The following is a 26,651-nucleotide window of genomic DNA, read 5'->3' as shown; positions in this document are numbered from 1 at the left end:
GTGAAATGGCCCAATTATCCTCTCTTATCATTTTTCAATGACCCAATTTCAAAATCAGGGGCAATGCAATTTCCCATGGGAATGAAGAGAAAATAAATGGGATGTTTAAATGGTGTTCATTGAATTGAAGCATATTTTGATTTCTTCTTTCACGGGATGTGAGGATCACCAACATTTATTGCCCGTCCTTAATCGTCCTTGAGAGGATGGTGGTGATCGGCCTTCTTGAACCGCTGCGGTCCATGTTGCACAAGTACACCACAGTGAAGAAACAGCGATATAATTTCAAGTCAGATGGTATATGGCTTGGAGGCGAGTTGCAGATGTTGCTGTTCCCATACGTCTGTTGCCCTCATACTTCTAGGTGGTGGAGGTTGTTGGTTTGGAATTTACTGCCGAAGCAGCCTTGCTGCCATGCATCCTGTCGATGGTATACACTGCTGCCACTGTGCGTCGGCGGTGGAGGGACTATATGTTGAAGGAGGTGGATGGGGTGCCAATCAAGCTGGCTGCCTTGGCCTGAATGGCGTCGAGCTTCTTGAGTGTTATTAGGGCTGCATTCATCCAGGCAAGTGAAGAATATTGCATCATACCCCCGACTTGTGCCTTATAGATGGTGGACAGGCTTTGCAGAATCAGGAGGTGAACTACTTGTCACAGATTCTTGGTCTCTGACTTGCTGTTGTAGGCACAGTATTTATATGGCTGGTCCAGTGACCCCAGGATGTTAATAGTGGGTGATTCAGTGATGATAATGCTATTGGCTGTCAAAGGGAAGTGGTTAGATTCTCCTGTGTTGAAGATGATCATTGCCTTATATTTGTGTGGTGCAACTGCATTTGTCACTTATTAACCAAAATCTGAATATTGTTCAGGTCTTGCTGCCTGTGGTCATAGACTGCTTCAGTATCTGAGGAGTCATGAATGACACTGAGCAGTAAAAGCTCTATGACTTTGTGCAATTGTGCAATCATCAGCGAACACCCAGTTTTGACCTTTTGATGGAGGGAAGTCATTGATTAAGCAGTTGAACATGATTGGGCCTCAGGCATCGTGCTGAGGAATCCCTGTTGGTGTTGAGCGTTTGGCCTTCAGAAATCACAACCATCTTCTTTTTCCAGCTTAGCCAGCTCAGTCAGTAATGGCGCTATGGACATTGAAGTCCCCCACTCATCATTCTGTGCTTTTAACATCCTCAGTGATTCCGCCAACTGTTGTTCAACGTGGAGAAGTACTGATTCATCAGCTGAGGGACAGCAATGGGGTGTAATTAGGAGAAGGTAAACTTGCCCCTTCTTGGGGTTGGGAATCAATGTTGAGGACTCTTAGGACGACTCCCTCCCAGACTGTATATGGTTGTTCTGCAACCACCACTGGTGTATCTGTCCTGCTGATGGAACAGGACATTCTCATGGATGGTGATGGATACCAGAAAATCATGGAGAGTCATAGAGCTTTTACAGCATGGAAAGAGGCCCTTCAGTCCATCATGTCCGCACCAGCCATCAAGCACATATTTAGTCTAATCCCATTTTCCAGTACTTGACCCTTGGCTTTGTGCGCCATGCCATTTCAAGTGCTCATCTAAATTATTCTCAAATGTAGTGAGGGCTCCCGCCTCGATGACTCTTTCAGGCAGTGAGTTCTAGGGACGGCTGTTGCTGGACTAATCTGTGGGATGGTTCTCCCAATTTTGGCACAAGCCTCCAGATGTGAATAAAGAAGACTTTGTATGTATCACCTTTCAACTACGCATTTGACAACTTTCTGCAATCAACACTGAGCTCAATGATTTCATACTATAACCATTGCCTCCATTGACTTGGGTAGTGGCTGCTGGCAATTATATATTTTTGTCATTTTGTTGTCATCATTCACTCAAAACACGGATGACACCTGCCAGACTTCATGACCTGTATGTCCTGAGGTGACTGACCAGGCCAACCCTGGGTGCACAGTCTTTGGACAAAGTGGACAAGAATTGTTCTGAGGAAGGTGAAGCAGGGTTGTGATCTCTCCCTTCCTTCTGCTGTCATCGCTTCCCTGAAGCAGAGTTTATGGGGTCAGTTTCTGACGTTGTTGCGGCTTGGTGGATGAGGTGCCAGCTTGTGGCAAGTTCAAGCCATACACCCATGCCAAATTTGATGCCTTTTCAACAAGGCCTTTAGATAATCGAAAACATTTCACCATCCTCCATGAGATCCGTAAGCTGTGAAAAGAGTATCTTCTTCAGAAGCCGATTAGATTTGGCTTGCGGATGCACTGTCCAAACCAATGGAGCTGATTCTGCAGGATCATGGTTGTCATGCTGGAGAAACTGGCTTTGGTGAAGATAACAGAGTTTGTTCACCTTTCTTCCCACTTGACTTTGAGCATCCTCCGGAGAAACACTGATGGAAAATTCCCCAATGTCAGAGGTGTCTTTGCTGGGTGACACAATTTGTCTAATTGTCATATATCTATCTCTCTCTTCTATATAATATAGAATACATATAACATATGTTTGTCATTCCCATATCTCATCAACTACTAATCTCAAAAGGTCATCATCAACGTGGAGAACCAGCACAGAATCAGCTGTGTCAGCATAGCCGTTTATAAATTGCACAACCAAGTGTTCACAACAGAGTACTCCATTAGAGGACAAATGTTTCAGTTTACAATGCTGTTGTTGACGCAACACTCTTCTTATATGCCAGTGAGACTTGGGTCACTGATCATGGGCATTTTATCAGTTACAGCATATTTAAGAGCAATTTTATTTGTTCTGCCACTGTCCCCTTTCCCTTGCACCCCATCAAAACTGTTGTCTCTCTGGCCTAACATCCTATCACCCTTTCCCTCCCATTTCCCTGGCTCTGTAGATGAAACACCTGTTACATCTCGAACTCCAGCTCTGATGAAAGGTCAGCAACTTTGCCTTTCTTCCTCCACAGGTGCTGCCTGGCTTGCTGAGCATTTACAGTATTTTCCGTCTTAGCTTCATGTTGTTGGCATCCACAGCATTTTGGTCCAGCATTGTTGTAGCAAAAATATTCTAACCAGGGTCCTCCTTTAAATCTGAACCCTTGCTTCAAGCACCCTCCCTTAGACAGTTTTCAGTTGCTCTACTCAACTCAGTGCCTACGTTTGCTGGAATGTATTGAAGGGATGGGGTAGAGAAGCTGGCACAAAAATATCATTGCCATGCTGCCAAACATATCCTATCAGTTAGTTTAGAGTTACATGGTGAGGGGCTGTTGCATGACTAGCTCCCAATTGAAGGGCAGATTATGTGTAAATGGGAAAGCATAAAGCGCTAATGTAATTGTGGAACTAATCTGTATCATTTTCATTTTAAAGAAAGATTCTGACACAGGAGAAATCAGGCTAAAATCACTTTACCATTCTATTTGGATTTTTCAAGTGGTTTAAGCAACACTTACATGTACACCCGGACATTTCTCCAATTTAAGAGTTGCTTCCTTATCTGCCAATATCAAGACACAATGAATGGAGTGGGGAGCAAGCTCCTGGAGAATTAAACAACAAAGTGATTGAAGCAGTGGAAACATCAATACAACATATATTTAGAGATTACACAACAAATATCCCAGAAGGAAATAAACAGTTTGGACCAGTATTCTTAATTCCCTGTTTTACTGGTGTTCCATTTTAAAGTATATAAGATCAGTTCAGACCTGTATTCTATTTCCCTCGTTTTACTGTTTTTTTTTCCTGCTGGGACACCACCTTACTATTAACAAGTAGAAACAAACTCAACTTAAATTGTTAAATATTTAGTTTAGGTGGGCCTCTGGTTGCTGCTGAAGTATTTCCTAAATGGGGCAGGGTTCATTTTTTCCTGCATGGGTCGAAAGTTTCATCTCCATGGGGCACGGGGATGAAAATCTGGCTGTACAGATCACACAGCCGCAACAGAGCTGGTCTAATTTACTTTCCCTTTCCATTAACGGAAGGAAAACAAGATAGGTTCTCCATGAAATTTGGCCTTCTATTTCTTTCTTTCAATTTCCAGTTTCCTGTCTTCTGACGCTTCATTGATTTTCTCTGTTACTTTGCTTACACTGTCAGCATTCCTCTGCTTTCCTGATTTCTTTCTCTGCCATTTTTCTCTGTGACACATTTTGACTAATGTTCTGTATTAGTGTAAATACCACATGGGCGAAGAACAGACGTGAATACAGATTGGAACCAGGGACAAATTAGGGGAATGATGTACAAGGCAATAGCTGCCTGGAAGATTAAGGTGTGGGGTGTCTGATTGGAATTTAGGCCCCATACCCAACAAATTATTTTTGCTTTATATCTAATAAATACTTTTGAAAAAGTATATTTCGGAACTGATGATGTGGTAAGCTGGGTGAAAGTGATTGAGAAAGAGAATTTGGTGACAACCTTTACATAGTAGAGTCATAGAGTCATAGATGTTTACTGCACAGAAAAGGCCCTTCGGCCCATCGCAACCTGCTCCGGTCAAAAAACAACCACCTCAGTATTCTGATCCCATTTTCCAGCACTTGGCCCATATACTTGTATGCCTTGGCATCACAAGTGCACATCAAAAATGTTACTTCTTAAATGTTATGGGGGTGTCTGCCTCCACCAACTTTTCAGGCAGCCTGCTCCAGACTCCCACCATCCTTCGGATGAAAATCAAAGTAGATTGCACGGCAGGCTCTACTTTTGGGAACCTTTGATTTAGATAAGTGATGTCTTCAGATGGAAGTTATGAAGGTTACCTCAATTTGTTTCAGATTTATTAGATAATGAAGAGATAAGACAGTGTTTGGGGGTGGGTGGACAAATAGTTTCAAATAAATAAATCAGAGAGGACCAGTGATCACAATTCCAAGCGGTGTAAAGGGAGAGCTAGGTCAGATGTTAGGAGAAGGTACTTCTTTGTCCAGAGAGTAATGGATGTGTGGATTAGGCTATGTAGAGAACAGAGATAACCTGAATTCCTTCATGTCAGAACTGGACCAGTGTCTGGGTGGATTTAAAAGCACCTCATGCAAGAGGCAAGCCTGCTCTAACATTAATTGGGGCCATCATGATCTCATGGGCTAGATTTCAATCGGCTCAAATCAGAAAGAAATTTTCCAGATTTCGATTCCCCAAAATTAATCTGGGTACTTTAGCTGTCTCAGGAGATCAGCTGGTTTTTCTGTGAGTTGGAGGAGTGCGCACACTGTGAGGCATAAGGCCTCACTGTCCTGTGCATTAGGATAGATGGGCTATTTAGTCTTTTCCTGCCTGTCATTGTTTATATGCTCACAACAATGAAGAGAAGGGAAAGTGAGTCTTTAAAAATATCCTGGGGACATTCCGTATCTAATATTTATCCATTTTCACCTGAAGAGTTCCAAAAGCTTTAAACAATGTAGCATGAGGTGGGCGTTTCCGGGCATCTACAACGATTGTTAATCCCAGATCCCGAACTTCCTTCCTGTGATAAGAAATGTTGAGAATAAAATTAAAGAATCTTTGCTGTACAATTAGATTTTCATTTCAGCTTTTGAATACCACTTATAACCACTGGAATAATTAAGTACAGATGCCCAAAAGAGTTTAGCGCCCCCCCTTCCCACCCCCCAAACCCCCCCTTCCTCCCCCCACCACCCCCCTTTCCCCGCCCCCCGCCACCCCCCTCTCCCCCCCTCCACCCCCCCCCCCCCCCCCCCCCCCACCACCCCATCCCTGCCACCACCACCAAACCCCCATTGCGGGTTTACTAGGGACGAAGGAAGTTCGCCATTGTCCACTGGCAGGATCTTCCGGTCCTGAAGTCAATGGTCATTTTGCTTTGCTCGCCTGGGTCTTTAGAAAGCATTTGGTCACTAGATGGTCATATTAAATTATGATGGGCGGGACTCTTCGGCCTCCCCGCCGCGTGCTTCTCAGCAGCTGGAGGCAGCGCGGCATTCGTAGACGGCGAGATTCTCTGTTCCCGCCGCTCTCAGTCGGAACCCCCATCAAAGGCACCCCCATGACGCCAGGAAACCCACAGGCCGGGTTGCGCTGCTGGCGGGACCAGAGAATCCTGCCGCCAACAAACGGCCAGAGAATTCCAGTTGATGATAGCACCATTAGCTTCAAGAGACTGTAGAATCCCTACAGTGCAGAAGGAGGCTATTTTGCCCGTCCAATCTGCACCAAACCTCTGAAAGAGCATCCTATCTAGGCCCATGCCCCACCCTATCCCCGTAACCTCACCTAACCTGCGAATCTTTGGACACTAAGGGTCAATTTAGCATGGCCAATCTACCTAAGCTGCACTTCTTTGGACCGTGGAGGAAACCGGAGCACCTGGAGGAAACCCACGCAGACACGGGGAAAACATGCAAACTTCACATAGACAGACATCCAAGGCTGGAATCGCACTCGGGTCTCTGGTGCAATGGGGCAGCAGTGTTAACCACTATGTCACCATGCTGCCCACACACCATCTTCATGGGCATTTACAATGGTTTCTTTATTGGCACTGGGCCAAAATCCTAAATTTCCTTGCCGAGTACTGCTGCGGTAGCTTCATCACCAGAGAGTCTTCAGCAGTTCAAGGAATGGCTTACTACCACCATTATGTATGCAGCAAGGGTGGTTAATATATATAGCCATGTCAGCACTACCAAATTCCATGAACAAATACATATAAAAATATCCCTGCCAGTTTAAGAATGTTGATGTCAACTGGTTAAGTTAGGGAGGTGATTTTATGGTCTCTGATGTAACTCTCACCTCCAAGTCAGAAGATTGGCTTCAAGTCTCACCCTCGAGACTTGAGTAAACAATCCAGCCTGACACTTCAGTGGTATTGAAGGATTGCTGCATGCTCGAGGTGCTACTTTCATATGAGATAATAAACCCCCTAGGGCACAGTTTCAAAGGTAAGTCAAGCAGTTCCCCCCAGTGTCCTGACCAATATGTATCCTTCAACAAATATCTCTAAAAAAGATGATCTGATCATTATCACATTGCTGTTTGGGGGCCTTTGCTGCCATTTGCAGGAGTGACTATACTTTAAAAATACTTAGCTGACTGTTAAGTGTTTTGGAACATCCCAAGGCTGTGATAGGCATATAGAAAGGCAAGCCTGTCTTTACTTTATAATGGGAGAACTATATTCCAAATTAGAACTTTATTGCCAGTAGATGGCAGTACGAAACAGTTAATTTTGACTGCTGTACTGCAAATCATGGTACTGCTAATAGATAATTGGAACAATTAGACACTTACAGAAAGATACAAAATAAAATTCGTGCATCAGGATCAATGTAATTTTACCAGCTTTCTGCATCATTTGACAGTATTTAGAAAGAGCTCCTTTCCTGTAACTGAATGAAATAATAAAACAAACTCTGCTGTAAGTAGAATCCCACTCTGCCACGGACTGCTCCTTCCTGGACTGATCACTCATCATGTTCTAGGGATGTGTGCATCTCTGCAAAGGTCAGCATTTCCTGCCCATCCTTATTTGCTCTTGGGAATTGTGGTGAGCTGCCTTTTTGAACCACTGCAGGCGTCCAGTGCAGGTAGACCTGCGCTTAGAGAGGCGTTTCATGATTACGACCCAACGACAGTGAAGGATCTAGTTTCAAGTCAAGATGTGTGGCTTGTAGGGGGAACTTGCAGGTGGTGTTCCCATGCATCAACTGCCCTTGTCCTTCTAGTAAGAAGTCTTACAACACCAGGTTAAAGTCCAACAGGTTTGTTTCAAACACGAGCTTTCGGAGCACGGCTCCTTCCTCATTCACCTGAAGAAGGAGCCGTGCTCCGAAAGCTCGTGTTTGAAACAAACCTGTTGGACTTTAACCTGGTGTTGTAAGACTTCTTACTGTGCTCACCCCAGTCCAACGCCGGCATCTCCACATCTTGTCCTTCTAGATCACAGAGATTAAGGGTTTGAATAGTGCTGTTAAAGGTGCTGTGGTGAGTTGCTGCAGTGCATGTTCTGTTTGGTACACACTGCTGTCACTGCATCGATGGAGGAGGGAGTGATTGTTTGAAGTAATGGATGGGGTTCTTATCAAGCTGGCTGATTCATCTTGCATAGTGTCAAGCATCTTGCATTCATCCAGGCAAGCGAACAGTATTCCATTACACTCCTGACGTGTGCCCTGTTGATGGTGGAAGGGCTTTGGGGAGTCAGATTATTTGCTCTCCACAGCCTCTGCCTTGTTCCTGTAGCAATTGTATTTATATGGCCGGTTCAGTTCAATGGCTGGCCAATGGTGACCCTGAGGGTTTTGCTGGTCGGAATAATGGCACTTTTGAACGTTAAGGGGAGATGATTCGATTAATTCTTGTTGGAAATGGTCATGGTGTAGCATGAGTGTTACTTGCCACTTTCAGCCCAAAACTGAATGTTGTCTGGGTCGTCTGTGGGCATAGACTAAGCAAAACATTGTGCAATCATCAGCCATGATCCCCACTAATTCTGAACTTATGATGGAAGGAAGGTCATTGATGAAGCAGCTGAATATGGTTGGGGTTGGACACAACACTGAGGAACTCCAGCACTGATATCCTGATTCTGAGATGATGGATCTCCAACACCCATCTTCAACCATCTTCATTGTGCGAGGCGTAACTTCAAACGGTGCCGCGTTCACCCACTCATTCACATTGACTTCAATTTTGCAAGGGCTTCTTAATGCCACACTCAGTCAAATGCTACCTTGATAGCAAAGGTAGTCTCTCTTATATCACCAAGCTCTTGGACAAAGGCTGAAATGAGATGTGGAACTGAGTAGCCCTGGCAAAACCCAATTGAGCTTTTGTTAACAGATTATTGCTGAATACGTGGCACTTGATAGGATGGAGGCTAATAGGACAGTAATTGGTCAGAAGTAGTTCTGAATCTGTCCTGCTTTTTGTGGTAGAGATATACTTGGACTATTTTCCTCATTGTTAATTATATGCCAGCGTTGTAACTGTGCTGGAACAACTTGGCTAGAGGCATGGCAAGTTCTGGAACACACGTCTTCTTCACTGCGGCCAAAATATTGTTAGGCCCCATAGCCTTTGCAGTACTTGGCTCCATGGGCCATGTTGTTTTGTCACGTGGAGGAGTGAATCAAATTGACTGAAGACTGGAATCTGTGGTGATGGGGACCTCAGGAGGAGACCTAGGCACTTAAGGCTGAAAATAGTTACAAATGCTTCAGCCTTGTCTTTTGCAAAGTCGTGCTGGCTCCTCCATCATTGAGGTTGGGAATGGTTAGGGAGCCTCCTCCTCAGGTTAGCTGTTTACTTGTCCACCACCATTCATAACTGAAGTGGCAGGATTGTAGAGTTTGGTTGATTGTACGATTGCTTTGCCACTTCTGCTGCTTAGCACAAAAGTAGTCCTGCGTTGTAGCATCATTGGGTTAGCACATCAATTTTAGGGTATGCTTGGTGCTGCTCCTCGCATATTTTCCTCCACTCCGAAGTGAAGTACGGTTAATCCCCTTGCACTCATGGCAATGATAGTGTGAGGGATATGCTGATCATGAGGTTACAGATTGTGGTGGAATAATTCTGCTGCTGCTGATGGTCCACAGCATCTCATGGACGCTCAGTTTTGAGCTGCTAGATCAGTTCTGAATCGGTCCCATTTAGCGCGGTGGTAATCATGGACAGATGCATCTGTAAGCGGTAACTTGGTAAGGACAAGGTCAGTATCTATCGCAAGCCTGGTCTGTAGAGTAAAGGGTTAACAGATGGGACATTCTAATGCATGACGTAGATGATGATGAACCACAGATATCAGTCAGTCATGATGTGGGGATGCCAGCGCTGGACTGGGGTGGGCACAGTAAGAAGTCTCACAACACCAGGTTAAAGTCCAACAAGTTTATTTGAAATCACTAGCTTTCAGAGTGCTGCTCCTTCATCAGGTGAAGTGGAGGCAGCTTCACAATCACAGCATATATAGGCAGACACAGTTGCAAGATAATTACAGATTGGAATGTGAAGAATGATTGGAGTGTGGGTCTTTACAATAGAAACAAACAGTGTGAGTGGAGTAAGTGATAATCACAGGTAATTGAGGTGTGAATTGTCTCAAGCCAGGACAGTTAGTAGGATTCTGCAAACCTGTGCAGTGTGATGGGGGTTACATGTAATGTGAGATGAACCCGAGATCCCGGTTGAGGCCGTCCTATTGTGTGCGGAACTTGGCTACCAGTTTCTGCTCGGTGATTCTGCGTTGTTGTGTGTCTTGAAGACACCTTGAAGAATGTTTATCCGAAGATCGGAGGCTGAACGTCCTTGACTGCTGAAGTGTTCCCCGACTGGAAGGGAACATTCCTGCCTGGTGATTGTTGCACAGTGTCCGTTCAACCATTGTCGTAGCGTCAGCATGGTCGCACCAATGTACCATGCCTTGGGACACACAACAATGCAGAATCGCCACGCAGAAACTGGTAGTCAGAATCCTACTAACTGTCCTGGCTTGAAACAATTCACACTTCGATTACCAGTGATTAACCCATCACTCCCACTCACAATGTTTGTACCTGCAAACACTTGTTTACCTGTAAAGACCCAGATTCCAACCATTCTTCACATTCCAATCTGTAATATTTTTTTTAATTTTAGAGTACCCAATTTATTTTTCCAATTAAGGGGCAATTTAGCGTGGTCAATTCACCTACCCTGCACATTTCTGGGTTGTGGGGGCGAAACCCACGCAAACACGGGGAGAATGTGCAAACTCCACACGGACAGTGACCCAGAGCCGGGATTGAACCTGGGACCTCAGCGCCTCAGTGAGGCAGCAGGGCTAACCCACTGCACCACCGTGCTGCCTATTCCAATCTGTAATTATCTTGCAATTGTAATTATCTGCCTATATATGCTGTTTTTGCGAATCTGCCTCCACTTCATCTGATGAAGGAGCAGCACTCTGAAAGGTTGTGATTTCAAATAAACCTGTTGGACTTTAACCTGGCGTTCTGAGACTTCCTACTGTGATCAGTCAGTCATGTGTTAGACTCTCGAGATCGAGGTTGGAATCTTGCCTACGAGATATGTGCCTACTCTGTAACTGGTTTAGAAATACTACTAATAAACAAGTGTTCGGCAGATACCAGAGTGTGTCTCCAGTCTGTCTAAGAATGAGTCACATGCCTGGAGTCCAAGATTGAAGCTCCCAATCTCAGAACACGGTCTGGCAGGTGTGATTCAGGACGCGGACAGTGATGATGCTACCAAGCCACTCCTGATACATTCTGTGTGCTTAATCCACATGGAGTTCAACCAGTAAAATATAGGCTAGGCTAAGAAGAAATGGCAGATTTCCTTTGTGAGTCAGAGCGATTGTTTTTGTAACAATCTGGTAGTTTCATGGTCATCATTAATTAATTTAGCTTTTTTAATTACAGATTTTATCAAGAAGTCTTACAACACCAGGTTAAAGTCCAACTGGTTTGGTTCAAATCACTAGCTTTCAGAGCACTGCTCCTTCCTCCGGTGAATGGAGAGGTAGGTTCTAGAAACATTTATATAGACAAAGCCAAAGATGCAAGACGATACTTTGACGATACTTTGAATCCTGATACTTCAGAACAGCGACCACGACACCACACAACACTGCCATGGCAATCTCTGCAAGATGTGCTAGATCATCGACATGGGTACCACCATTACACGTGAGAACACCACCTACCAGGTACGAGGTACATACTCGTGCGACTCGGCCAATGTTGTCTACCTCATATGCTGCAGGAAAGGATGTCCCGAAGCATGAAGACGTCTTACTGTGCTCACCCCAGTCCAAAGCTGGCATCTCCACATTAGATTTTATTAAGTAACTGCTTTTCAATTCCCTAAACTGATCGGCGGGATTTGAATTCAAGTCTCCATAGTTCTATTCTAAACTTCTAGATTACTAGCCCGGTACTGTGCTAGCATGACCCCATTTTTCATAACCAAGTAGTGAAGGTGCTGAGTTCTAATTCAACAGCACAAGTGATAACATGCCTCAGCTTTGATTTTCTCATTGTTTCAGCAGTGAACTTCTTGAACCACAGAACGTTCTTTGTTCCAAGCGAGAATCTAAATCCAGCTAAGCCAAGCCGATTAAAGCTTGTTTCCTGCCTGGTCTGAACAGCCCAGCCAAGTCTGAGTGGAGCTGGATTGTTTCTTGGCTGGCCGGCACATTACCACTGTTATGACTAGATGTGGCTTTGCTGCTATTAAACACAACACCAATCTGTTTGCAATCTGTCCAGTATAGAATCGAGCTTCATTTCTTGCAAAAGTGAAACAAGAGCTGAAAGAAATGTGTGTATCCTCAAAGTTTGCAATGGTTTCCTGTCATCAGGCAACAATACAGAAGGAAAGTTTCACCTGGGGATGTTGTACAAGTACAGGAGGAGTCTGCCAAGGTCATCACTGCTGCAGCTTTGACTCTGCAAAAGGTTGTTATTATTGCAGACCTGTAACACAGCTCTCCCTGCCTTATCCCTGCTTCCTGGAAAGATAAGAAAATAATATAAAGTTATTTCATGTGTTCTTGCTACACCATTTGCCCAGCTCTCTTATTAAACCATTATGGCACTTAATATCCCATTGTACCAAATATATATTTCCAGTATGTACTTAAAATGTAACTTCCAGTCACTGAGTGATTAGTTTCTGCACATCTTCTATGATGCGCAGTCACAGAATGAGGAACTTTTCTCTGGTTGCAATGATTGAGAGGAGGAGGAGGCATTTCCACTATTTGCAAAAGTAAAATGTAATTTTTCAGGTTCCTAACTGGAGTGTGGCTGGGCCATCTTTTTTTGTTAAGTGTATTTTACATTTTTCAAATTAAGGGGCAATTTAGCGTTGCCAAACAACTACCTGAACATCTTTGGGTTGTGGGGGCGAAACCCACGCAGACACGGGGAGAATGTGCAAATTCCACACGGATAGTGACCGGGGGTCAGGTTCGAACCCAGGTCCTCGGCACCATGAGACAGCAGTGCTAACCACTGCGCCACCGTGCCGTTCTGGCTGGGCCATCTTTAGTGCTGTTTTCCACACAAACATGTATTTTTAACGCCTATGGAATTAACTAAACGCCTCAGTATTAAATTTTGAAAACTATCTTAGTAACTTAGCATGAATCAACTGACACAGCCCCAATAGTGTATTGGTGCTAACATGATTTATCTGCTATATGTGGTGGAGGTGTGTAAAAAAAAAAGGTAGGACAACAGCGTATGTTAAAAACATTGGTCGGCCAGCATTTCACACAGAGTAGCCCTGACCCCGGTTAAAAAATCAGGGACAGGTCTGCCCCTGCATACCCTCAGCTGATTTAACTACTCAGATTTCAGGCATTTCTGCACACCCAGCATTGCCATCGGGACCAGTCCGCAGCCAGTTCCGCACAAAGATTGATGCTGGAGGCCGAACACCAAGGTTAGGTGAGGCTGTTTTGCGAGGGTCACTCTGGCAGGCCACAGCAAGAGGGTGAAAGGGCCATGACGAGTTGACCAAGGAGAGGAACGGGGCCAATGATCATCAGTGGAGGTTGTTTCTGTCAGGCAGAGATCTCTGAATAGAATGGATCTCATCCCAGGCTGCAGCCAGGCCAGTGGAGGTTACCTGGCAGCCTCATTACATGACATGGGTACCATAAACTACTACCCTCAAGTGGCAATTAAGGGTCTCAATTGGCCTAAGGGTAGGCAGGCCGCCCAGCACCTACCCCACCATTGGTAACAATCCTGGTGGAGTTGGAAAACAAAGGACCTGGTACCCCGTGCCACCCCCCACACCGCCCCCCCCCCCCCCCTCCCACCCCAACCCAAATCAAGCCACCTGTTTTTACACCACCCCACCCCTTGCCTACCGGCCCACACCAGACACTCTGTCCTAGCCATAATCTCCAATAAGCAATTTTCTCTCCCATGTTAACAGTTGTAACCTTAATCTCAACACAAAGGTAGTTCAACTGAAACAGATTTTCAGAAATCAACAGAGCTGTTTGAATAGAAAGGGCTTATTGAACTTCCTGGAATAGTCAGCATCTTCCAAACGTTACAAACAGTGCCTTTGTAATTAATTCCTATGGTAATGGTGAATGATTCATGTCATTTTCCCAATATAAAAGGCTGCTAGTGATAGGGTGTGGATGGGGTGAAGCCTGCACTTAAGGCATGGTGGCACTGCACAGTAACAGCCAATCTACCTCAGCACCATCATGTCATGGTTACTGCTGACTTGCTCGTTTTCCGGTCACATTACCCCTACCATCTAGATCCTCAGCCTGAATTTCATTTCTAGAAAATATAACCACAAAAAGAATATCCAAAAAGCCTATCATTGAATCGTAAACGATACAACACAGGAGGCCATTCAGTCCATCATACTGTCCAATTAATCCCACTGCCTCTCTTTCCTCAGAGTCCCGTATTTTTTCTCTTCAAGCGTCTCCAATTTTCTATTGAATCTGCTTGGAACACACTTTCTGGCAGCGCAGTTCCAGATCACAACAGCTTTCGGTGAGGAAAAGAAAAATTCTTCATGCCCCCTGCTTCTATCGGCAATCACCTCAAATCTGCTTCCGCTGGTTACGGTCACCTTAATTCTCCCTCTTAACTCAATCAAAACCATTTACTGATTTTGAACACTGAAATCAAATCTCCTCTTCACCTTCTCTGCCCTTTGGAGAACAACCCAGATTCTTACGTCTCACCGCGCAACTGCAATCCCTCATCCTGGTTCCCATTCTGGTAAATCTCTTCTGCACCCTCTCTAATGTTAATAGTGTAAATTAAGGTTAAGTGTATATGGGTGGGGGCACGCATTGGATAATTATTTGTACCTTTTGGCTAAGATCAAGCGTCAGATCAAGCCCTAGAAGAGGTGCAATGCCTTCTTGTCAGCTTGGATCATGCTGTACAGTTCTATGTTCTATGTCGCTCTTGTGGAGACCATGAATTGGCTTTGATTTGAGTTTGAATTGGTTTTGAGAGCAAGCAATGAGATGGATTAAGGGTTCTCCCTGTCCACTCTGCACATTGGCTTTGTAACTTTAAGGATAGGATTTAAGAGGCACTTCTTGGTAGGTTGTCGATTTAAGAGTTGGCATTTGTGATGTCTGAATGTGAGGAGGCACATGTTTGAAGGTCTGCATCCCTGCACCAACTGACTGACACCTGATTCACAAACTGACTGTGGAAGAGAGGATTTATTCCTCGGTTCCAGAATTGCTGCTCACAAATTAACTAGTGGTTGCCGTGCAGAAGAAGGACATTTGGCCCATCATGTCCACACTGGCTCTCCAAACGAGCAACCCCTGCCTTTCCCCAAGCCCCTGAACATTATTTCTATTCATGTGATCACCTAATGCTCTCTTGTATGCCGCCGAAGGTCCATTTGGCTGGCCTTCTACATTTCCCCATGGCGGGTCCTTCCATGGCAGGGCCGCAAAATCCTGACCCATGTTCCAGACCGTGATCAACCCCTGGTAAAAGTCAAACAGCTCCTGCAAAGAGGTTCAGAGACTCCATAGGTTTATAAACCAGAGTTGTGTATCACAATTGAGGCTGTGCAGCTGATTGACTGAAGGAAGGAATATGTTACCAGCACACCACCATTTGGAGGAGGTTCAACGTACTGGTATTTCTGCTTGGTCTGAAGGCAAAAAGTGACCGTCAACCAGTGATGGTACACCAGAGCCAAACTGTCCTCCCTACACGGGAGACTCAGTAGGAGAAGACTAGCTACTCCTGTAACAGGTTACGAGGCACTAAAATGGGATAATATGCATTACATTGTTTCCTTGATGCATTATTGCCTCTGGATGATTTTACCAGAAGTTAGGTTAAATTGGCTCTGGTTACTTGCCCAACAGCAGTGGGTAGGCAATTAGAAAACTTAACTGCCCACTCGGTTGAAAATTGGTGAAGGTGCCTGAATCTTCCTGAGGTCAGATGGGCCACCCATTGAGGCCACAGCCTGGCAGGTGCCTGGAGGGAGCTACCCAGAGGATGGCCAGGAGGCTATCGGCACCTCCTATGACTTACCCTATCCCATTGCTGTGGGGATCAGAGGGCCACAGTCATAACCAATCCTGTGGAATAACTTCCCCATCCACAATGACAGCCTGACAGTTGTGGGCATTCTTCATGTTTAAACTTTGCTGAACTGGGTAGAAAGCACCTCCACCTTGACATGCCCTCGCACTCCCCTACCTACATCAGCAGCATCCACTTCTCCTGATGGGCCTGTCCTGCGGGCTCTTAGGGCCTCCCAGAATGGGAAACCACCCTATCCTAATTGGACAGTCATACACAGGTGGCCAACTGGAAGCCACCCGCCCCCAAAGGTTGAACCGGAAGATACCCGATATCATACACCAGTTTCATGAAACCCCTATAGCCCTGGCATTTGCTGGAAAGCTTAGCCCTATGTTTGTCTGTGCTTTTGCATTTATTGCTAATAGTTTGACTGGAATGAAGGGTACCTGGTAAACATGCAACTCCTGAATGTAACAGATCACTCTTGAGATCCAGCGATCGTGGCGCAAACCTCGTTTGGTGATGTTCTGATGAGGAGAAGTCATTGATTGGTAAACTTGTGTCGGGAGATGGTAAGATTTTATCCGCTTTTTGACACAATGGGAGGGGAGCATCTGATTGCATGCGAACCTCTGTACTGAAGTCTGTTGGAGAAAAGAAAGTAGCACTGTGTTATTCCACTAAACACTATGAGACAACACTGACTGCACTGGTGATCAGGTTTCCTTAGAGATGGTAAAACAAACAAATATTGGGCTAGATTTCCCATTTGGGAGACTATGGAGGGTATTCTCCGGTCACCAAAATCGCGTTGGCCAATCGGCCGGAGAATCAGTGTTTCTGACGAAATCGGGGGTGGTGCGCTTTCACGATGCACCGCCCCCGCCGCGCGCCGTATCGACGGCTTCAGGATGTTGCCTGAGGCCCTCCCACCGATGCTCCGCCCCCGACCGGCCGGGTTCCCGGCAGCGCAGTCACGTGTGCTATCATTTGTCATGAACCCTGCGTGGCGGCTGCAAACTCAGTCCAGTGGCACCACAGTCGGGGAAGGGCTGATCCGCAGACAAGGGGGACTTTGGCAGATGCTGGGAGCACTGTTGAGGGGTTGTCCAGGGTTCGCACTATTTGGCAGGCCGGGTCCATCGCGACTGTTGCACGGTGCGGCCGCCGCCATGCGCATGCACAGCCAAGGACCCGGCAACTCTCCGGGCCATATCGGCAGCTAGAGACGGGTGCTCTATGCTGCCTGCCTACTAGCCCCGCACCAAACGGAGGATCGGTGGCCGTTTTGCGTGGAATTTTCGGTTGCAAAACGCCACCGTTCCCATGCCGCCGTCTGGACATAGCCTGAAAATCGCAGAATCCAGCAGCTCGTTCTCCTGCTGGAGATTAATGCACATGATTTGTGCTCCCTGTCGGGAGTTGATTCCGTGTCCTCAGTGTCATGTGAGGGTACCCTTTAAGAAATGGGTGTTTAAGAAATGTACCTTTAAGAAATGAAACTGCTCATGTTACTGGAGTGATGTCAGAGTGTGGGTGGAGCTTAGCTCTACTTCTGCTTTTTAGTTTCAGTTTGAGAAGAGCTTGGATGTGTCTGTGTTTTTACAGTGAGCTGCTCTCCTGTTGATCTCTGCCATCCAAAGACTATCTATGGATCATTTGGTGAACTCAGAATTGTAAAAGGTCTCAGTATTAAATGTAAACCTAATGTGCTCCTGTTTGAAGGTTTGTTAAGTCTTTATGGGTGTAAAAGGACAGCATACAGGTTACATAGTGTTGTAGTCTTTGGGGGGTGTATTTGATTTACTGGTTGCTAAGATATTCACTGTTTGTTTTAAAAAGGTTAACTTGAGTTCATAGAATAAACATTGTTTTGTTTTAAAAACCGCTGGTCCATTTTCTGCTGTACCATACCTGTAGAATGAGACATGTGCTCCCCATACCACAATCTATTAAAAGTTGTGGGTCAGGTGAACTCCATGATACACTTTGGGATTCTCGAAACCGTGGCCCATAACATCAGCCATGCGAACTTATAATTGGCGAGGACTCCAACAACACTCTGGACTTCAGTACTTGCCCTATCATACTCTGCAGCAGAGTACTGTACACGTGCAACAATGTGAACCATAATAGATAATAGGAACTCTCCACTCAACATCCATCTCCTGGCGTTCTGTCTTTGGAAACATTACTCCCGCAAATATCCACCAAAAACCCACTTGCTGGTTGGAAACATCCGTGTTGCACCTCATTTACCCACTCTATGATTACATGTTCAACCCATCTACTGCTTGTCTTCCATCTCAGCGAGTCATATAGAGCACCCTTCCTGAGCAAGATCTACCAGCAAATATTCTTTAGGTCAAGGCATGGAAAACACGGTCACTAATAAGTTCCTGTGACACACCCTTTCTGCTAAATGGCAGACTTTGAACTAACCTGGCAAAGTGGCCCTTGGTAAATAGGTTCAGGACAGGCCAGGGAAGACAACTTCAACTATCTTCATTGAAACTATTGAACTAAATTAAGTAAACTGAGGGACAAAGTAAACTGGACAGGCCCTTAAAGTGATATTTCTCTAAACATAAACAAAGAGCAAATTAAACTTAAAACGTCAAACTTAAATGTGATTAAGAAGGTCAATAAAGTGGGGCCCGCCAGGCAAGAAAGGCCTCAACATCGCTCATGAGCTCCCTCTCCGGGGACACGGGGCCATGAATGCAGCCGGAGGGCAGTCAGTAGGGTTGGACGACCCCCTCGGTCGCCTGCTGCCTGGATCTATTAATGGCAGGTTTGACCAGGCCAGGAGCAGGTTTGCAAGGAGGTCCTCCTTCCCCTCCTGCTTCACACTGGGCGTGTGCAGGCAACTTCACTGCTGGGGCTTCAGTTCAAACCCCTATGAGGTTATAGACAAACAATGCTGCACATTACCGAGGAGTGTCCCCTCTACAGGCTCAGCAACGGACTAATCACCTTAAACTCACCAAATGAGGAGGCTATCTTTTGGCTTTGGGGATTTGCATTCACTAAATAAAGTAGCAAGGAGGATGATAAGGTCATTTTTAAAACTCTTTCTCCTCGAGGCTCAAGATAGATTGTGAGAATAATACCAAAGCAATGCTAAAACTCATTCAGTTCAGTTACAGACTGTTGAGTTCAAAGTATTAAGAAGTAGGCTGCCTCAGTTGCTAATTCCTGAATCCATCTCACTGAGACTCAACATGACCTTTTTGAAATTTCATTAGACTCTGCAGAGGAGGGGGCCCAAATTAAAACTTGGATCATAAACTGAGACATGGAGCCAGACAATTAGACTAAAGCTTAACAATTATGGAAAATGCGTCAAATGAAACCGAAACCAATAATTCAAACTCATCAATTATTCAGGTTCGTATCAGAGAGCATGGGCTGGATTCTCTGCTTGCCAACGGCGATTTAGTAATCTGCGATCGGGCAGAGAATCCCTTTTTACGACCGAATCGGGGGCAGTGCCTGTTTTCGGATCTTCTGACCCTTCCAGAACAGCGTCACCAGGGTGCACACCACACGCTGTTGGGACGGCCTCAGGACGTTACCTGAAGGCCCTCCCCCGATGCTTCGCCCCTGTTGGGCCGGGTACACGTGAACCCGGCCCAACAGGGGCGGAGCATCGGGGGAGGGCCTTCAGGTAACGTCCTTTCAGTTCTCATGAACCATGCGTGGCGGCTGCAGACTGTGTCCAGCACCGCCACAGTCGTAGGGAGCCATGTTGTTGGCTGGGGGGCTTCGGCGAGGGTTGAGGGGACTGGTAGGGGGTGGTCTGGCTTGGCGAGGGGGATCCGGGGGGCTCTATCTGGCAGGTCGGGTCTGCACGCGGCCGGCGCCATGTTGTATGGCGCAAGCGCTGAAGTTCGTCGCCACGCACATGTGCAGCCAAGGATCCGGCCATTCTCCGGTAATTTTTGGCGCGGGAGCCGGGAGTTCTAACCGGCGCCGCTGCTAGCCCCTTATCAGTCCTGGAATCGGTGAGGGTTCGGCACCGATTTTGGCATCGTACAACGACACAGTTCCCATGCCGGCATCGGCACTTAGTCGCAGAATTGGGGAATTCAGCCCCAGATGTCTGAGAAAATATTTTCCAGGAAATATTTATAACACAATATCGACAAATGTATAAGCAAAAATAATCCTAAGAATTGGTTAATTTTTTATCAGCTATTTCTGTGAAGTTTTATGGTCAACTGTAAATACATTTGTAAAAATTCAATGGTGCCGGCTCCAATCAATTGTACAACATTCCTGAACGAAAATGTGTGACAGGTAAACCATTGTTGTCTGCAGTAAAAGTAACATTTCTGGACTGTGGATTTAACTACTAAAACGCAAAACAGTTAGTTAGTCATTTTGACCTCAACAGAACACATAAGATACATGTGACTCTACTGTAGCAACAGAATATTATAATGAGTGCTATCTGTGATAATGCTACTATCTTGGGATATTTTACTCTTTTAAAGATTCAAATTGATTGCTTTTGTACTTTTATAATGCAATGTATCCTTCAAAGCTCAGGGAGAGGAGCGTAATGAAGATCTTTGGTGCATAAATGAGTGTTGCATCGAGCACACATCACTCGCGATTATATAGAGATGTTTAATCGCATACAATGCATTATAAATGCACAATGTTTTTTTCACAGATGAAGAAAGCTAGGCATGAGCCTCAACTTACAAGCAGAAATGTTCAATCGTTCGTCAATATTTTCACTTGCACAGGGTAAACTTAAGCAGTGACATTAGAAGGACAGGCTGGATTGGCAGCTAAGCATTAAAAGACAGACAAGAGATCTGCAATTGTTATAAAATGAGCACAGGCTGGAGTGTGTTTATGGAGCAACCCATCTTGAGAAACAGCAGATGTGAACAAATGGTTTAACCTTTGCTCTTTTAGTTTATGATATTACCCGATCTGTTGAATGGATAGCTGTTTTATATCATATACCATATTGCCCTTCATACAGCAATCTACAAAGAGAATATGGTGATCTGATGGATGTGTATTTCAAAGCAGTCTGGATGATAACTAGCAGTAACTTGAACATTAAGCTTGAAGTTTTCAATTATGACTGAGCCTAGTCTTTGAGATCTGACTGTGCCTTGAGGATATGTTTACTCTCAATATTATTGAGATGGCTTTCAAATTTCCACATGCCTGAAAATGAGATTGCTTTAGATTATCCTGGGGAGGGGTAGCATTAGATTGCAGGTTTGCACTCTTGCTTTCAATGTGAAGTAGCTCTCCCAACACCTCCGACATCTTGGATGAGCTCAAAAGATGGCTTCTGGAGTTCTAATGAAGGGTTTAACATGAACACATCTTTCCTCCTTTTAGATGCTGACAGATTTGCTGGCCATTTTCTTATTTCTTACAAGGAGAAAGCTTGTAGTCTGATAGGCACCCATCTCATCACCCTCAGCCTCTTAAACTCAGTTAATTCTCATTCCATCATGACATTACTCGCCTTTGCTTTCTTTAACAGCTAAAGCGTCCACGTGGATCTCTGATCAAAAACCAATGGATAAATGTAAATTAATAAAAAAAACAGAATTCTGTTCTCCACACTGTGGTGCAGTGCTATTGTCACTGGGCCAATAATCCAGAAATCCAGGGTAATGCTCTGGGGACCTGGGTTCGAATCCCACCACGGCAGATGGTGTAATTTGATTTTAATAAAAATCTGGAATTAAAAAGCCTAATGATGACCATTAAACCATCTTCGATTGTTGTAAAAACCCATCTGATTCACTAATGTCCTTTAGGGAAGGAAATCTGCCGTCCTTATCTGGCCATCGTTACCTGGTCATGTGACTCCAGATCCACAGCAATGACACAGTTGACTCTTACAATGCCCTTTCAAATGGCCTAACAGGCCATTCAGTTCAAAGGCAATTAGGGATGGCCAATAAATGCTGGCCCAGCCTGCGGGGCCCATATGCCATGAATGAATGGATGAAAAAAACTTCCATCAATAATTTGAAGACATTTAAAACAAGGTTTAGTGTCAGCTAATTACATCTTGATTTATTTTGTCCTCCCTTCCAACCTTTTGAACTTTCTACTCTTTTTAGCTTTTGTCTCTGCACAATGAATATTGAACTTCCTCTAGGTTTCTCAATGAATAACAAATAAAGTGAGCTCAAAAAACCCACATCGATTCAAAACATAGAAGGCAGATTCTTGCAGGGAGGGAAGACCAATAAAGCTTATGGGGAAGTCAACCCATTTCATAGTCCAAAACATTGTGGTTGTCAGTGGCTGAGCTACCTGGGCCAAATGATGGTGCGGACGGAGGTTGGGAGTTGATATGATAACTAAATTCGGTTATTTTTAAATGTACATTGTTTTGTCTCAGGAGTGCAATGGAATACTCTCCACTTGTCTGGATGAGTGCAGCTCCAACAACACTCAAGAAGCTCAACACCATCCAGGACAAAGCAGCCCACTTGATTACTTCCCCATCCACAAACATTCAAACCCTCCATCACTGACGAATAGTGGCACTTGTGTACCATCTACAGATGCACTGCAGGATCTCACCAACGTTCCTTAGACAACACCTTCCAAACCCATGTCGAGTACCATCCAGAAGGATAGGAGTAGCTGATACCTGGGATACCCACCACCTGGAGATTCCCCTCAAAGTCACTCACCACCCTGACTTGGAAATGTATCGTCATTCTTTGACTGTCGGTGGGACAACATCCAGGAACCCGATCCCTATCAGAGCAGTGGGTGTAATTACACCTCAGGGGCTGTAGCGGTTCAAGAAAGCAACTCACCACCACCATCTGAAGGGCGACTAGGAATGGGGAATAAATGCTGGTCTAACCAGCGACGCTCACATCCCATAAATGAATTTTAAAAACACTATTTTCAAGTGTCTAGAAATCTGCAAAAAACAAACTGCAATGATAAAAAGAGCATGTTAAGCAGATACATCATGGCTTTGTGAGCAAGAATATTGATGTGATACCTATCAGGGAGAGTTAAGCAAATCGGAATCCACTTCTTTGTATCTCAGTGAACATAGAACATAGAATTTACAGTGCAGAAGGAGGCCATTTGGCCCATCGAGTCTGCACCAACCCTTGGAAAGACCACCCCACTTAAGCCCGCACTTCTACCCTTTCCCCATAACCCCTTCTAATCAACTTGGACAGCCCTTCTTTAACCCATTTTCTAGATAAAACTGGCTACAATGGTAGCTCAAAATGATCCATAGTCAATCTCAATTTCAGTCATATCCTGCTCCTGTTATTTGCATACCTTAAAATCTTACATGTTGTCAATGGCTTCAACTAGCGCAGGATATGTGTAAATGACACCTGCTAGTACTGCACCATGACCAAATGCAAACAGGACTTTGTGACAGGAACAGAATTGAAAGGAAAGTTTCAGATTAAACCTGCTAGAAAATAGGAGTGGCAGGCTGGACATATTATTGACAAGGTTGAAGGACTGTGACTAACAGAGCGGAGTAGACAGACATGGATTCTATTTTTGATGAGTCAACTTTACAGATTTCCAACTGTGAGGGTATAATTGGCAATAGAATTGAGTTACACAGAGGCAAATCTCAGGATGCAATTCTCCCAAAAGGGAACAAAGTCCCCTAGTGAGCACGTTTAGCCACCTGTTTCCCGATGCTTGCAGTGCCAAGAAACACATTGCTAATCAACATGACTCGCATTGTTTTAGGGGTCTGAACTGAGAACGCGTGGGCGAGGCCGCACATCGTCCCACTTTGTACAGTGGGGTTCTCCGCTCGTCAGAACTCCCCAGTGTAGCGAGCGATCAGGATGCCATTGTTAAATGGTGTCCCTGTCTCCGAGGCCCTTGAAACAATCCCCGGCCTCCCCCCACCCCTCCACCCCAGCACCCTGGCAGTGCCCATACCAGCTGGAAGCGCCACTTGGCAGTGTGAGGCTGGCACTGCCAGGGTGTTAGGCTGGCACCAACAGTGCCAGAGCACCACCTTGCCCAAAGGGCATGCCGCTGGGGCCTCCAATCCCCTGGGAGTCCCCATAAGTGCCGTTCCGTCTGGTCCCCGTTTGTGGGGACCAGTGCTGAACAGCGCTTGTCCAAGGTCTTCGAGGTGAAGGGGATGAATCCCAAAGCCTCAGGAATCTTCATATTAAAGTTAGGTTAACTTAATCACTCTAATATGCAGATTTGCCATAAAGTGATCTCGTCCATTTGCAGTGTCTCGCGGGATCGTGTCGGATCTCGTGAGGCATGGCGAGCCAGGTAAATCCCCGGAGTGGGTATCCCAGCTTTCATCGGCCACGCTGCACTGCGGCGAGCCACATTTCCGGCGCAACATGCCCATTAGATCGCGCCCTCAACATAAGTTTCTTGTTGTTAAATTTAACATCAGTTCAGGACAGTAATTAATGTTAACGTTCATCTGATTAATATCCTTTGCTGACTATAAGTGGCTTCTGCCAAAATCGGGCAGAGCGTTTCCTATAATAAGAGCCTTATTTTTTTACCCCAATCCAGGTCACCATTTATACTTAGCCAGCCTCTGCAATTTTGGTTTGCCAGCTCTGGACAAATTTAAGATAAAGGGTTTGAAGTCTTGAGAATCTACAGATGTTTGTACACTACAGCGCACCATCCATTCAACTGAGGGAAATATTAGAAGAGAGAGCCTTTCCACCCTTAAAAAATGCCAAAAATCCAATAAAAGGGGATAATGGAGATTTCTGCTTGTTTCTATTCCAATTAATTTGTGCCACGATTCCAGCACAATCCGGGTGTGATCAGTCAAATCAGTGCGCAGCATTGAGGAATTTGAAACATTGGTCAAGTTACACACAAGACTACTTCCCCTAATCTTATCCATGATCTTTTGCATTGATTCAAATTTTCCTGAATCAAGCCCCGTCCAGAAAGCTGGCCACAACACCAGGTTAAAATTCGGAGATTCCGCCTGTGGCATCAATATGGGAAGACTCTTCAAATTGCCTTCAACTTTTCATGGAAGTTAATGGCAGGTGGAGGATGGGGCGCCCTGATTAAAAATGCTTCTTGGTGTTGATAAACTGAATTTTAGCTCAAAGCCCCCTCCCACCCGGGTTATTCTCTCTTCCAACCTCCTCCATCGGACAGAAAATACAAACGTTTGAGAACACGCACTAACAGATTCAAAAACAGCTTCTTCCCCGCTGTTACCAGACTCTTAAAAAACCCTCTTACGGACTGAACTGATCTCTTTCTGCATCTGCAGCACTACACCCTATATGCTTCACCCGATGACTATGTCTACGTATTTACATCGCTTATTTATCGTATGGCCTATGTTTTACATGTATGGAACAATCTGCCTGGACTGTACGCACAACCATACTTTTTGCCGTACCTCGGTACATGTGACAATAAATCTAAATCTAATCTGACCTAATCAGTGACAGTATATCATGCATAAATACACCAAGATATAATTTCAACTGGAAATAAAGAAATAGTTACACTCTGTTGCACTGCCCAATTAAGCTGGTAGGAATTTATATGTTTATGATTTTGCAAGTGTATTTTAGCAGTAACTTGAATGTATCCTAACCAGCCCAATTTTAAGCAGTTACTGGGTGCAACTGGAAAATTGCAAAACAAGGAAAATCTCTACCCCAGGATGTTTAGATACATCCATTACCTCGGCTGGCTTAAGTATTGTGGGTAAGTTTCCATTTTCTATTCTTGCTCTGGTTTTTTTCTTCTATTGCACTTCTCAAGCTAGCAAAATTTAATCTTAAGGTTATGATGTAGGGTGCGATTCTCCGGCCTCATTACCCTCTCGCTCAAGCAAAATGAGGCCGGTGAACAGCGGGAGAGACAAAAAATGAGAACGGCGCCAGGCACCAAACAGTTTGCAATGCAACCACACCGCTCCCCGAGACAAAATCGGGATCTTGCCATCGAGTGGCGAGAAACCATTTATCACCACTTAAGCCCCATTTCCATACAATTAATGAGAGCCACCTTTTATCAAACAGCCTTCTCTCATTCATCGGCCTCCCCAGCAAGTGGTTACGCTGGAGCCGATTAGTACTCCTTTTAAAAAATGTGATCCTGGCGGGAGGCCTTCCGTGGGGGAGCCGAGGAGGTGAGTAACTATCTTTGCTCACAGGCAAAGAGTCCGGGGGTGCTCGGCTTGTCACCCCAGTGCTCGACGGGGTGTGGGGGACCCTCAGCTGGGGCTATGGGGACCCTCCGCAGAGGTGAGCCACCATGGGAGGCTGGGGGGTGTCAAACGGGGGGCATCCGCCCGCGGCACAACCAGACAATCCCTGGATTATGTGAACCCATTCCAAGGACAGCCATTGTCCCTGCCCATTTTCCACAATGACCACCCATAAACTCCGCCGCCTGCCGAGGCCTCTGGCCATGCAGATGAAGGCTATTGCTGATCACGAATTGGCAATCACACAACCCAAGCGGATTTCCGTTGGCGAGTGGGCCATGTAGCATGTGGGAGTCATTGCCTAACATCCCAATCAGAGCCCACTGCATCAACACTGAGCCTGAACACTGCGGGAGGCAACACCACACATGCAGCAGCCAACATCCGAACACCCAGGGGATGGGACACAGCTCCGGGTACAT

At 45.4% G+C, this 26,651-nt stretch overlaps 1 protein-coding gene across 2 annotated transcripts in view; it reads right to left on the bottom strand.

Annotated features, from left to right (window-relative positions):
* The window catches only part of LOC119969436 (pleckstrin homology domain-containing family G member 4B-like), a 232,485-nt gene that overhangs the window by 86,535 nt on the left and 119,299 nt on the right, over positions 1-26,651 (bottom strand). For both annotated transcript variants that reach the window (XM_038803071.1, XM_038803069.1), the window contains exons 4-7: positions 16,451-16,648; positions 12,337-12,460; positions 5,356-5,449; positions 3,426-3,512 (exon numbers count right to left, since the gene is read on the bottom strand). In XM_038803071.1, coding sequence (XP_038658999.1) covers positions 3,426-3,512; positions 5,356-5,449; positions 12,337-12,460; positions 16,451-16,648 — 503 coding nt within the window. The remainder of the gene's footprint in view (positions 1-3,425; positions 3,513-5,355; positions 5,450-12,336; positions 12,461-16,450; positions 16,649-26,651) is intronic.

This window comes from Scyliorhinus canicula, chromosome 7, assembly GCF_902713615.1.
Source record: "Scyliorhinus canicula chromosome 7, sScyCan1.1, whole genome shotgun sequence".
NCBI classification, from domain to species: Eukaryota; Metazoa; Chordata; class Chondrichthyes; order Carcharhiniformes; family Scyliorhinidae; genus Scyliorhinus; species Scyliorhinus canicula.
Note: the sequence above shows the minus strand (reverse complement) of the source record. Positions and strands in the feature narration are given on the sequence as shown.